The sequence below is a fragment of the Eptatretus burgeri genome, chromosome 5, assembly GCF_056783735.1.
Source record: "Eptatretus burgeri isolate ZD-2024b chromosome 5, Ebu_testis_v1, whole genome shotgun sequence".
Classification (NCBI taxonomy): Eukaryota; Metazoa; Chordata; class Myxini; order Myxiniformes; family Myxinidae; genus Eptatretus; species Eptatretus burgeri.
Window position 1 is genome coordinate 12,189,990 of NC_140965.1, and position 13,587 is coordinate 12,203,576.

A 13,587-nucleotide genomic window follows, 5' to 3' on the forward strand; every position below is an offset into this window, starting at 1 on the left:
TCGCTGGTTCGTGCTGTGGAGCCTCACGTTGCAGACACACACACACACACACACACACACACACACACACACACACACACACACACACACACACACACACACACACACACACACACACACACACACACACACACACACACACACACACACACAACCCCACATTAAAGGATATCTAGCATATATAGCGAATCCAATAACAGAGGGATTGAACAGAATGATGGTGTGAAGGAAGAAAGATTGAAAGTAACAGAAGGGGAGAGGGAAGGCATTACATTGGACAAACAGCCGAGCCAACGAATCCCCCCCACCCCCAGTGCCCTTTGACAAGGGACCAAGGACTATCGATACAAAGACTAATAAAACTCGAAGGGCATTCAGTGGAGCGCATATCTCCGCCATGCAATTCCTGATCCGTGAGAACTTATCTAGCCCATTACATTTTTTAAAATATCATGCTATAATATAGTATTGTTTTGTTTTTGGCCCCATGAGTGGAGCAGATAACAAGATCAATCATTCAAATGATGATACAAGCATGAAACTTGGCAGGAATATTTATTTTATGTCACTTTATGAGAAAAAAGTGCTAGCCACTTGAATTTCCAAGATGGCCACCAGACGACCACCCAAAATAAGAACAGATAACAATAACAATCGTTCAAAGAATGATACAAGCATGAAATTTGGCAGAAATATTTATTTTAGGTCACTTTGAGATACAACTGCTCGCCACTTAAAATTCAATATGGCGGCCATTTTCCACTACATTGTGTCTTGCATCCACATTTCGTTAACTCCTGGCAGCTTTTAGCTATGGGAGCAAGGGCAGTCCAGAAGACCTTCCACGAGTCATCTTCTTTGAACCAACCCCACTCGGACGGACACTGAGCTTCTGGCTGGCGGACTATTGCCTGGCTTCAAATGTGTCCTGCTTGATATGCAGCTCGCTTGGCATGTTCCGTGAGTGCTCCTTGTGTTGGTGGAATTAAATCATATGACCTCTGCTTTCGTGCAAAGAGAGCAAGCCGCGCCTCATTCACTGACGCAACTGAACTTGATCTGTCATACATCAGGACCACAAATTTTTCCAGGATTTCTAGATCAGATTCCTCAATCTTTGATGGGCACTGACAGTTTCCTGAAGATTACTGATGCTTCATCACATACATTCCATGTCTGCCATGCTGTCTTTTTCCCTTTTCCATTGAAAGCCGAGACAACATCACAACTGGTGAAGGCATGGAAGAAGAGCATCCCACTCGTTTTCTCTGGTCCTATGGCAGACAATTTTGTGGATAGGGATCCATCTCCTGTGCTCCCCTTTGCCAAATGCAACCCACATTTTTTCAAGACCTGTTGCGGCAAGAGAAGGCTTAAGGGATATGGCAATAACTACAATGTCCGTGTCATTAGCTTCAATCATCAGAGACTTGTATCCCTCGGTGGCTGCATGCCGAACATGTAAAAATATTTGCGTTGTCTGCTTCTTCATGGGTACATGGGGCCACTTCCTCTAGGTTAACGCTGGTGTCACTGGTGGTGGTGATGGCATTTTCTCCTTTAGTCATGATAACTGGATTGCCCTTGTCATTTCAGACACTTCGTCGGCAAGGAAAAGGAATAGCTCTGTTTTGTTGGTGTTATCTCCAAGGAAGCTCTTCCAATTCGAGGGAGTTTTACTTGTCGCTGTTACTCTCCTTCTGACGGCCTTTCCTCGTTGAGATCTTGCCTCTGACTTCAGGCTGGACTGATGATACACATCAAAGATGATGTCGGTTCTCTTGTATTTCGTGCTGTAGTACTCGACTTTAGGAAGAATATCCTTTCTGGCATACTCTTCAAATGTCTGGGGTTTGTTGTGCTACGATATTTACCAACGCAGCTCCATCTACAATGAGTACATCAGATTCTGGCTTTGTCTCTGGAAGCGTCACTTTGGCTTGTAGTACATCCACTAAATCCGATTTCGTACATGTGGGTAGTTTGCACTAGTTACTGAGTGAGGCCAGAAAAGACTGGTTTTCGTGTTTGAAGAACTCTTGCAGGTCACACTGTCTGTTTTGGCAGGAGATGAAGAGGCGGGAAAACAAATGGCAGTCTTTCTTCAGTTACTTTATCTCGGATTTGCTTGCAGACTTTGGCTCATTTTTGAAGAAGGTTATCCACTTCTTTTTGATAGGCAGGTAGAAGGAGCAGTCATTCTCACATTGTAAATTAACCATGAAGGAATTGAACTTTTCTTTCCCTCTCTCGTGATGCGTTGCAATTATCTGAGCAGTGGAAGGATCCGCAATGTCCTTGGTGTTGAGCGTAAGAAGATCTCCTGACTCCTCTTCAAAGGGATTACCCATTTCCTCCATTACCAATGTGAGCTGTTTGACTTTCTCAAAGAATGCCCTCTGAACTGTCGCTGTTTGTTCATGGTGACATTAACTTTTCCTCTGTGTCCTTCTGACAGAGGCAACATTTCCTCCAGTTTGTTTGTGGTTTTGATTTTGCTTGAGTATCCATAATTTGTGACTAGCAATGGCAAGGTCGAGGGTTTATCCTTTTACCACCTTGCCTTCGTGCACTTTGATGTATGGGATACAGCTAGGTTCATGCGTTTGCCCTACACCTAGCCCGATCGTTCATCCAATGCCATTTAAATCCCGTGCGATCTGTACACCATCCGGATAACAACATGTAAAACCCCCGTTATCCTTGGCTCGGCTCCCCCGCGCTGGCACATCCTGTCGGTTCAGGTGCGGCTATCTAACATCTGAGGGGTTCATTAGATAGCATTTGGGATACTAAACCTACGGTTTAGCCGACATTGAACCCCATGCTGAGTTGCACAGCAGTGTATGCCACCAGTGTGCCCTGGTAGTGCATGACATACACTCTCTTTTTTGTGTTTAGTCGATATTGGCTGGTGTCCACCACCATTGATGGTTACAATGTGTCAGGGTCCTATAGATCCTTGTGGCTGCATTTCGGTCGCAAGTGGTTTTATTTCGGACTTTTCCATCTCCTAATGAGCTTCATCTGCCCAGAGCTGTCTGGTTTTCAGGCGCCAGAGATTCGTCTTTCGCACCACCATTTGTGGAAACACCTCCACCATGAGAAGGCTAGAGTTGGAGCTTGCCTGCCAGAGGCTTTGTTTCGCTTGCCATTTGGGGCATTTCGTAGGCAAAGAGAGCTCATCCTCTTTGCCACCCCAGCATTTGCAGTCCTTTGGAGGGGCAATAACTATTTTGAGCAATTAAAATACAAGCTCTGTTCAAGATCTCCAACAATTTTAACTGTCCCCGTCTATAACGCGGAGAACCAATTTACTTGTATTCGAAGCCTGCACAATAGTTGTCATTTGACTCTTTATTGTTACGAAAGTTCTAAAATTGATTTATTGGTTCATGAAATCGATCAATACACTCAAGAATCAGCTTTAGCAAGGACAAAAACCTATGAATTGATATCAAGATGAAATAAATCTGACATCTCTGGCGATTTTTTTTAATTCTGGTTTAATGTTGTTTTTTTTCATACCCTGGCGGCCATCTTGGAAAAAATGGCCCCCATGTTGAAAATCCACGTGGCTAGCACTTTTTTCTTGCAGAGTGACCCTGAAGGAACGTTCATACCAAATTTCATGCTTGTATCACCATTTGAACGATTCTGCCAAAAAAATCACATTTATTTGCTCCACTACATCTCTCAATGGTGAAGAATCACTTGAAAAATTAAATAATTCTCGTTTACAGATCCGGATTTGGAACTTCACCAAAATCGAATCATTTCCTCCTTGCAACACACCCAACCTGTCCACAACTTTTTGAGATATCGTGTTATATATTAGTTTAGCCCGATCTCTCAATGGTGAAGAATCACTTAAAGAAATTCTAGTAGTCGGATCCGGATCCGGATCTTCACCAAAATCTAATCAGTTTGTCCTTGTCACACACACCCAACCTGTCCACAAAATTTCATCCTGATATAGACACAACTTTTTGAGATATCCTGCACACAAACTAACAGACAGGGGTGAACATAACTTTCTTCACCTTCAGTGGTGGAAGTAATAACTGATCCTCAGGTCACTTACGTATCCATGTTTGCTCTCCCAATGGGGAAATTTTTCCAAGACCATAACAATATGTTTGTATGTATGTGTATTTATAATATATATATATATATATATATATATATATATATATATATATATATATATATATTTTTTTTTTTCATGGCTCCCTGAGTTGTGGTGGGAGGAGATTTAAAATTATCATTGTAAATGTGTATGGTATAATGCCTTCTGGTGGAAGCCAGTATTACAGGTCTTAAATTGAGAGCTGGGGGAATCGACCAATACATATGGATGAGTTCTTTGCGCGTTGTGATTTATCTGCTTGAGTCGGGTGACATTTTGGCCCTTTCATTCTTGATAGTAGGAAGCTTTGTTTCGTCGGCTTACTTTATGGCAAATGGCTGTCAGGCTAAAAGCCCTGTTACTTGGAAGTTAACATCGGAAATCGATATCTGGTTGTTGTTGATACCTGTTATATTCAGTGGACATTTCACAACAGATTGTTACTGAAGGTTTTTGTGTTGTGACCAGGTACCCGAATGTGGCATGCGAGCTACTGACTGCGGACGTGTCGCAGATCAATGACAAGTTGGGGGAGGACGAGGCCCTCTTAGGGCGTCTCTATGCATTTCTGGAGCAGTCACCTCCTCTTAACCCACTGCTGGCAAGCTTTTTCAGCAAGATAATGGGGATTCTTATCACCCGCAAAACTGAGCAGGCAAGGGCGTGTTGGTGGTCAGTGCTTGTGCATGCATCCTGCGCAGGTTATATTTATTGTGTTGTGATAACATTTCGATTATACATTGCAGTATTTAAATGAAAGTTTTTGTTCCTTCGGTGATGAACAAAATTCTGTTGCTTGCTAGTGCAAGGACTGAAATGTAATGCATCTTTGAATCTGCCTTTACAGATCATTCAGTTTCTGCAGAAGAGGGAGGATTTTGTTGGCCTACTGCTCAAACACATTGGCACTTCTGCCATAATGGATCTCCTCCTCCGTTTGCTCACTTGTGTGGATCCACCAAAACTTAAACAAGATGTTTTGGCTGTAAGTTGGTCACAAGCCAGGTCCCATGCCCTGACTTACCTGAATGGTGTGCGTGCTTTTTAGCTTATCTGGAATTTACATTCCAAATAAGGTGTTGTCATCATCCGTCCGACGGTCCGTTCGTCCGTGTGTCTGTCTGTCAGTCTCCTTTTTCGACTACTCTGGCCAAACTGCTGGGCCGATCCGGCTTAAATTTGGCAGCAACGTTCTTCTCCTTATTGGTAAGAGGGATTGCAAAGGTCACCCCGGTCACGTGACTTTAAGTCGATGAAAATGGCTGACATAGTAAATTTATTCAAAAATCTTCTTCTCCAGACCCACCAGTCAGAATGCTACCAATTCTGAGTTTCAACATTAGACCAGCTTAGGGATGTTAAATTGCGTAGGTCATGCCGATCACATGACAGGAAGTGTCAAAATGGCAGATTTAGCCAGTTTTTGGAAAAAATCACGTAAATTCCTTCAAAAATCTTCTTCTCCCGACCCACCAGTTACAAAGCTACCAAATTTGGGTTAAAACATTAGGACATGGTCCTGGTATTAAATTGCTGAAGCCATGTTGATCATGTGACCGGAGGCATGTCAAAATGGCGGTCGTGCAAATCCAGTAACAACTGGAAATATGTCGGAGACGGAACCATCAAACCTCACAACACTTTGTTTCAGAGTGTCGTTCGGAAATCAGATCGATCAACTTTGGTGGCTCCCCGCGAAGACCGAGAATCTTCCAGAGAACATCCCAATTCACTGAATCGAATGCTTTGCGGAGATCAACATAGGCTGCGAACCGCCCCTGCCAAACTCTCGTCTGCGTTCGGTCAGGACCTGTAGAGAGCAACACAGTGATGTCTAATCATTATTTGCTGTCCATGTAATGCTTGTACAAACTTCATGAGCATTGTACACCATGAAGCAGATTTAAACATGATCATCTGAATATAGTCATCTATCTATATATTACTAAAACTCTCATCATGTATGTATGTATGTTCCCGAAATACATCCAAAATGGTACACGATAGTGCAAACATTTTTGGGCCACCTTACCACCATTCTCCTGCGGTGTGCAGTATCAAGTTTCGTTCAAATCTGGCAACGAAAAAATTATTTAAAAAATCAATTCCCGATTCAGTCAAGTACGCTTCGGGATTATTTGATCAATGCTAACAACCTCAGCGGTATAGTTTGCTGGAGCTATCTAATTATTTTTTTCCTTGAAATGATTTATTTTAAAATCTCAAACATTTAGTATAGACAAAGAACGATTTATTTTTAACCATAAAATAAACATCGCCATTTTGATCTCATACTTCCGTGTTCATTAATAAATAAAATTGTGTTTAGAAGATTACGCACAATAATTTCTTCGACTTTCTTTTCTCCGTTTTTTTTTTCACATTGACGCGCAATATCAAGTTTCATTCAAATGGGGCAACGAAAAAAATTATTAAAAAAAAATCAATTCCCGATTTAGTGAAGTACTCTTCTGGATTATTTGATCAATGCAAACAACCTCAGCGGTATAGTTCGCTGAAGATATATATATATATATATATATATATATATATATATATATATATATATATATATATATATATATATGTACATATATACATATATACATATATACATATATATATATATATGTATATATATGTATATATATATATATATGTATATATATGTATATATGTATATATGTATATATATATATATGTATATATATATATATATATGTATATACACAGTCATGCGCCACTTAACGACGGGGTTACGTTCTGAGAAACGCGTCGCTAAGCGACGTCATTGTTATGCGAACATTTTTTTTTTTCGTTTTCGTTTTCGAACATCGTACTTACACAAAACTACACACCTAGGCTATATAGTGTAGCCTATTGCTCCTCGGATACAAACCTGTACAGCATGTTACTGTTCTGAATACTGTCGGCAATTGTAACACGCATCCAAGAGAGACGGAAGACATGTTAGTTTTACCTTTGTGCTGTTCATGACGGCCATTGGTGTTGTTAGCAGGAGCACATAATCTCCTCTCGCATCGATTATAGAAAGATGAATAAATAGCGTTTGGATTTTATAAATACGTATTCATTGCATCGATGTTATAATTTATAAATGAAGAAACGAGCTCCTGTCAATTGTGATATATATATATATATATTTTCGGAACAGTGCGATTGTTCTCCCAACATGAAAAGCTTCACCAAAAAGAAATTTGTGTTTTAATTTCGACTGTAACAACGAATTATTCGCTGAATTCTTCAATATAAAGGTAATTTACTTGCTCGAAGGTAAACGTGGAAACATTGCTTCAGTTTGAAAGCCGATTTCCTTGAATCCCGATTTAGCACGATCCTGTTTTTTCGCGATGACATTTTATGGACCTCAACGATCGCATTGTAACAAGGCCACACTGTCGTTTATTATCACTATGAAGTATTATGTACTGTACAGCGTACATAATTGTACGTGCTATTTTTATACGACTGGCAGCGCTACGTCAACATCACTCGGCGATAGGAATTTTTCAGCAACATTTTTTTTTTTTTCCAGAGCTGGCAGATCCATCGTATATGCGATCCGTCGTTGCCCGGAACGTCGTTAAGCGGTGCATGACTGTATATATATATATATATATATATATATATATATATATATATATATATATATATATATATATATATATATATATATATATATATATATATATATATATTTTGAATTTTTTTTATCAACCACTGTCATAAGGGGAACCCAACGGGTTCACGGGTCATCTCATAGATTTATATTGTTAGGCCTTAAATCCTTAAAGGAAGGATGAACTTGGTTAGTCAATCGTGGTTTGTTAGGTCTTCTTCCTTCAGTGGGTGCCTGCAGTGCTGCTTGTTGCAAGTAATATTGTCAGCACTGTAATTGCTTGTCGCAGTTAATGTTGTTATTCATTTTGGGAGCACACAGTGTGAAAACTGGTTGGAGTGTTTCGGGGTAGTATACTGATCACCTTTGAGCTATCTAGTCTGGGTTTGACTTGACCGTTGTTTTTGTGGCAGTGCATCGCATGATCATTGAGTGCACTGCCCTTTGGTTCGGACTTAATTAAAGCAGGGTAACCCGTCCGCTGGCATTGGCCGGTGGGCGTGAAAGTTCCCATGGTGTCTTTCGATGAAGAGCAGTTGTTATTTTGTCGCTACCTTGAACAAATTCCATATTTATTCCTTAAACTGCAGGAGCCACTGCATCAGTGACACAGCCACCTACAATACAAATGATGTAAGGAGCAGCCATATCCTGCACATGCTTGGTAAGAAGCAGTCATGTCAAGGTCACGAGATTTGAAGATCTATGCATTCTGTCTATGCAAACCTATGCAACCTACTCAATGCTGTCTCATTCATGTACTCAAGGTGTTGAATGTCTGAAAAAAAATTTGTGCACACTAAATCTTGTAAACATCCAAATTCTTTACTTTTGTGTTTGCGAGGTGCGCCTCCCTATCTCTAATGCCCAGGGCTGTCGGGTGTGTTGGTTTGTAAGATTCATCCACCCGTATTTGCATTGACCATGATTGATCAAATTACAGTTGTTGCATCTTTTGTTGTTCACAACTTTGTTCACGTTCCTGACTTAATTTTGAAATTCTCTCTTGCATTTGACACATTGTGATGAGTTGTTAATTTGCTTTTGGGTTATTAATCGATGCCATTTGTGTGATATATCAACTACGATTACTATTACTTTCATGGCCCCGATTTATCCCATCTTGTGGGTTGGCTGCAGAGGTTTTTCCTCTCCACACCTCTCTATCTCAAGCACCCTTTCTCTATACCTGTACTATTTCTCTGTCTCCTCCACCACCACCTCTGATCTCAATTTTGATCTGCTACTTCCTTTTCTGCCAACTGCATCAATATGAGACATATCTGAGCACACACCCCCCTCCCCTTTCCTGAGCACATGTCCCAACCAACACAGATGTGCTTCCCGTGCCTTTTCACTAACATCTCGTATCCCTGGCCACCTTTAGGCTGTGTGCAGCAGGTGGAAAAGGCAGCGAGAAATAGGTTTTCGTTCCATGACTGAGGTGCCACTTGAAATTTCACATATGAATAGATAACTCTTGTGGCGGACTCTGGGTAAAGAGTTTTCCATGAGATCTCCGTCCAACACTGCACTGTGTGGTGTTGAAGTTCGCTGCCAATATCCAAGAGCCGCTTTTTTGGCAATTTGGTTATTTTTAAGGACTCGTATCTCCAACACTACTAATACATGGGCTATTGCATTTGGTGAACTTGAAGACTGGCCAACATGCTTCCAAATTTCAAAATAGTAAGGTTGTCCTTTCTTTATGAAAATAATTAACATGACTGAAGAACCGAATATTTTTTTGTCCCCTCCTAAATAATCGCAACCACCCTCGTTTTCGATACATCACAGATTCCTAACAAATCACGGTAGAGAAGTAATTATGTATACTTCATAACAATCCACTGTGAACGTCTGTCAACTTAAGTGTCAATGTGACTTGAAATCAATAATGGTTCTGTTGTAGTTAGCGCAATAAAGTACTTCAGAAAGGTAAGTAAGGCTGTGAGGAGTGACATTTGGCATTTTCGGCCTTTTCCATGCACCCATTGCTTGAAGACTCGATGAGTCAGACAGTCTAAACTGCAGTTTCTGAGAGCTATCAGAGCAGTTTAAAAAAAGGAAGCAAAAATGTCGACCATCAATTATAGGGAATAACCATGCCTGGAATATTGCAATTTATCCAAAGAATCATCATCTGCCACATGCAGTGCGCTTCTCGTTGGCTTGCTTTGTTCACTAGGGGAAGATGTTAAACAAAAGCACTTTATATGGAGCATCGTTCACATCTTCAACCGAGATCTGCCTATATGAAGCGCAGCCAAAATTTTCCAAAGTGGCCCCTGTTGTGGAGGCAACTGGAAGTCATTGCCAAGTTGAGAAAATGCCCCAATAAATTACTCGTTTCTGGATGCGATAGTGAAGGTCTTCTTGCCCTTTCCATCGAAAGCACTTGTCGAATCACATCCGGTGAAAACATGAAAGCATTTTATATCATGTGACAGTCCTTCACAAACGCCATTTAAGGCATTCAATTGATCACCTTGGCATGATTCTTCAGATACAGGCAGCATTCTACTTTTCTACTGGAGTGATTGCTCAAGGAAGATGCAGTCACTGCTGCATCAGTATCTGGACTGTGAATGACTGCTCGTGGGAAGCACTGGCATGTATTGCGTGCAAGAGGAGGCGGATGTCCACTGCGTGGTCACTCCAGAGCTCATTCACAAAGTGGAGAGACGTACTAATCAATTTAGATTGCAACATGTTGCAGTCGTGCATGTTAGTGATGATGCAGTAATCTCGCCCAAGGTCAGGCAAGCCGGTTGTACGCCACATGTTGAAGAGGAATTCAACAAGAGCTTTTTTTTTTCACCCAAGGATAAATATTTCTTTCACTGACTCAGAACTCTTTGATCTTCTCTAACCAGTCGGATGACATTCCAACCATGAACATGAACTGCGATGAGACCTTTCAGCATTCTTAATGGAAATGGCCGGGTACCTGTCAGTCATGAAGTCAGCCCGAAAACGATCGAACTTCATGAGTTGCACAATGACAGTACTACTTTAGCCATTTCGCCGAATGTGTCTGGTGTACTTCTCAAATATTGAATGATAGCCATGCCATCTAAAATTAGAGCTGTATCGATCGGGAATGAGACTACAACACCATCCTCCGCCTTGCTGTCCATCAAACGTAGCAAAACAGATTTGTCCGTCTTCACCATGCTGCCATCTGCACCCACAAGAGGAAGCAAAACCTGACAGAGAGAATATGATAAAACTTCTCTCATATCTACCTGGCGAGTCTGACCGATAATGAGGAGCCGTGCGAACAGTGCGATCAGAACGCAAAATGATCTCTCTGCTTGATTTTACTGAGATGTTGTTTTCACTTGTGATGTGAATGTCTTCAGCTTCTGGTTTTTCAGGACAGAGTAAAAGTCTACATCAGTGGTCAATCGACGAGAATTCCCAAAATGTTCGAGCAGACACTTACCCACTTCACCGGCATTTTGGATATTTTTGACGTCACAACAGGTGGCATCCCCTGAACTTATGAACACTAAGTCCACACATGGTTCAAAAGGGTCTACCATGGACTTTATTGTTGATATCAGGCTTTCTATATGACCTTCATCCCTTTTAGTACAGATCATGTTTAAATCCTTCTGATTACGAGTTGTGGAAATTACACCCAGCCAGATCTTGACACTCGTGGGCTGTCGCGGCACGCTCATTTTGCACTAGAATCCATCGATGAACAGCTCCGCAGTTCAGACTGAAGTTGGTGATACCAGTGGATGTGTCTTTGAGTCTCGATTTGCAGTTTGCTCAATGACCTGATCACAGGCAATTGAAGGAATGCTTGTTTGTCTTGACACTGAACAGTCCACTCACCACGTCCATGGATTTGGGTGGAACACCCAGGGTGTGTCGTGGACATTGCGACCATCTCGCCCCCAATATGATATCAAATACCACGCATAGTTCACACGATCGTACGCAAAATACCATGGCAGCATGAGCTGAGCCGCAGCAAGGTGTAGGTCCCAGTCAGATTCATGAGTGGCTCCTATGAAGAGAATGAGTATCTGGACCATTCCAAAGTAGGAAGACCAGAAGGCGAATGTGCTGTTTGTCTGTCCCTGTCTCTCAACAAAAGTGTCATACATGGACAGAACAGCTTCAAATTCCATCCTGTCGACAAACGCAGCATTTCCAAATGACACATGCATTTTCTACATCACTGCTATGATACGGCTCTCTTCATCATCTGATAACGAATTGAGGAATTTTGCGGAACCTCGAGTGGTGGTGATTTTCATACAGAAGCTTATGACACCAGACTGACCGATTGTGGTGCTGGCCAGAGATGACACGATTCATGGATCCTTCTGCGATTGCCTGGGTTTCAATCATCACATCCCGCAGGCCAGTGTCAGCGAAGCACTTTCTAATCACTGCTGGAAATGCCTTGCACTGTGGAATTTACCCCATTCCAACCACTACATTGTGAGATAACTTGTCATCGCTCCAACAAATCTCCTGGACTTTCATATATATATATATATATATATATATATATATATATATATATATATATATATATATATATATATATATATATATATATATATATATATATATATATATATATATATATATATATATATATATATATATATATATATATATATATATATATATATATATATAGCCTGGTCACAGACAATGACAATGTGATTCAATTCGTGAGAGTGAGCCATCTCCACACTTTTCATCAGGATCGTATGGATTGTTGACAAATCAGTCGGTGAAGATTCGACTTCGAGCAAATGATGTAGGGCAGACTTATCTCGAACCTCGTCTGCCTGAAGGATTGTATGAAACCCAGTCCATCCCAGGATCAAGTGGAGTCTGGTATCGACATATTTGCAGCATTTCAATGGGAATGGCACCTTTCACAACCACTTCACACTTTTCTTTTTTCAACGAACCTTCTGGGATGATGCTGAGATTCAAGGGGCCATGTCTTTTCTTTTGAGTGTAATACTCCATGGAATTTAATAGTGGAATCTTCAGTGACCTGTTTCCCTTCTTCAAAGATACTCTTACGTGGGTGCATTTCAGGAGATGTAACGGAGACCTACCAGATCTCAAAAGGTGTGTGTGTGTGTGTGTGTGTGTGTGTGTGTGTGTGTGTGTGTGTGTGTGTGTGCGTGCGTGCGTGCGTGCGTGCGTGCGTGCGTGCGTGCGTGCGTGCGTGCGTGCGTGCGTGCGTGCGTGCGCGATGTGTGTGGGTCACTGTTAGGGGGTGACGCAATCACCCTATGGGTAATGTGCCAGTATTCTTTTGGATGCAGCACTGGTAAGAAATAAGACCAAGTAGAAACTCGTGAAATTTTCAAATCAAAGGTGATCGATGCACATGGATGTGTCGAGATCTGATACATATAAGGAATCTATACATGCTCCAGGATGATTCTTTAGCAAAGCATCACCTACCTTTCACAGCTCACAGACTGACAATCACTCTGGTCGCTTTGTGAGATATTTGGTATACTCCAGGAAACATATCAATCATATGGTATCGGACTTCGGATGCAACAGTCACTCGCCAATAGGTATAGCAAGATGCTGTCATCCTTTTTGTCTGGGGCAGCTTTTAACAATTGACCTGAAGAATCATAGCATTATAATGAATAATCATAATATATTTACTTGGTGAGAGAGCAGCTAGCAGGTTGGGTCAAATGGCTTTGTGATGAGCATGGAGGGATGAAGCATCATCTATACATATGTACCTGCAGTGATTGTTTCTGCTTGAGTCAGCATCATATCGTTTTGACCAATATCGTTGTTTTTT

At 41.3% G+C, this 13,587-nt stretch overlaps 1 protein-coding gene across 7 annotated transcripts in view; it reads left to right on the forward strand.

Annotated features, from left to right (window-relative positions):
- LOC147025857 (serine/threonine-protein phosphatase 6 regulatory subunit 3-like) overlaps positions 1-13,587 on the forward strand; it is a 198,418-nt gene that overhangs the window by 59,795 nt on the left and 125,036 nt on the right. For all 7 annotated transcript variants that reach the window (XM_085880736.1, XM_085880734.1, XM_085880738.1 and 4 more), the window contains 2 exons: positions 4,598-4,784; positions 4,977-5,114. In XM_085880736.1, the coding sequence (XP_085736862.1) occupies positions 4,598-4,784; positions 4,977-5,114 (325 nt within the window). The remainder of the gene's footprint in view (positions 1-4,597; positions 4,785-4,976; positions 5,115-13,587) is intronic.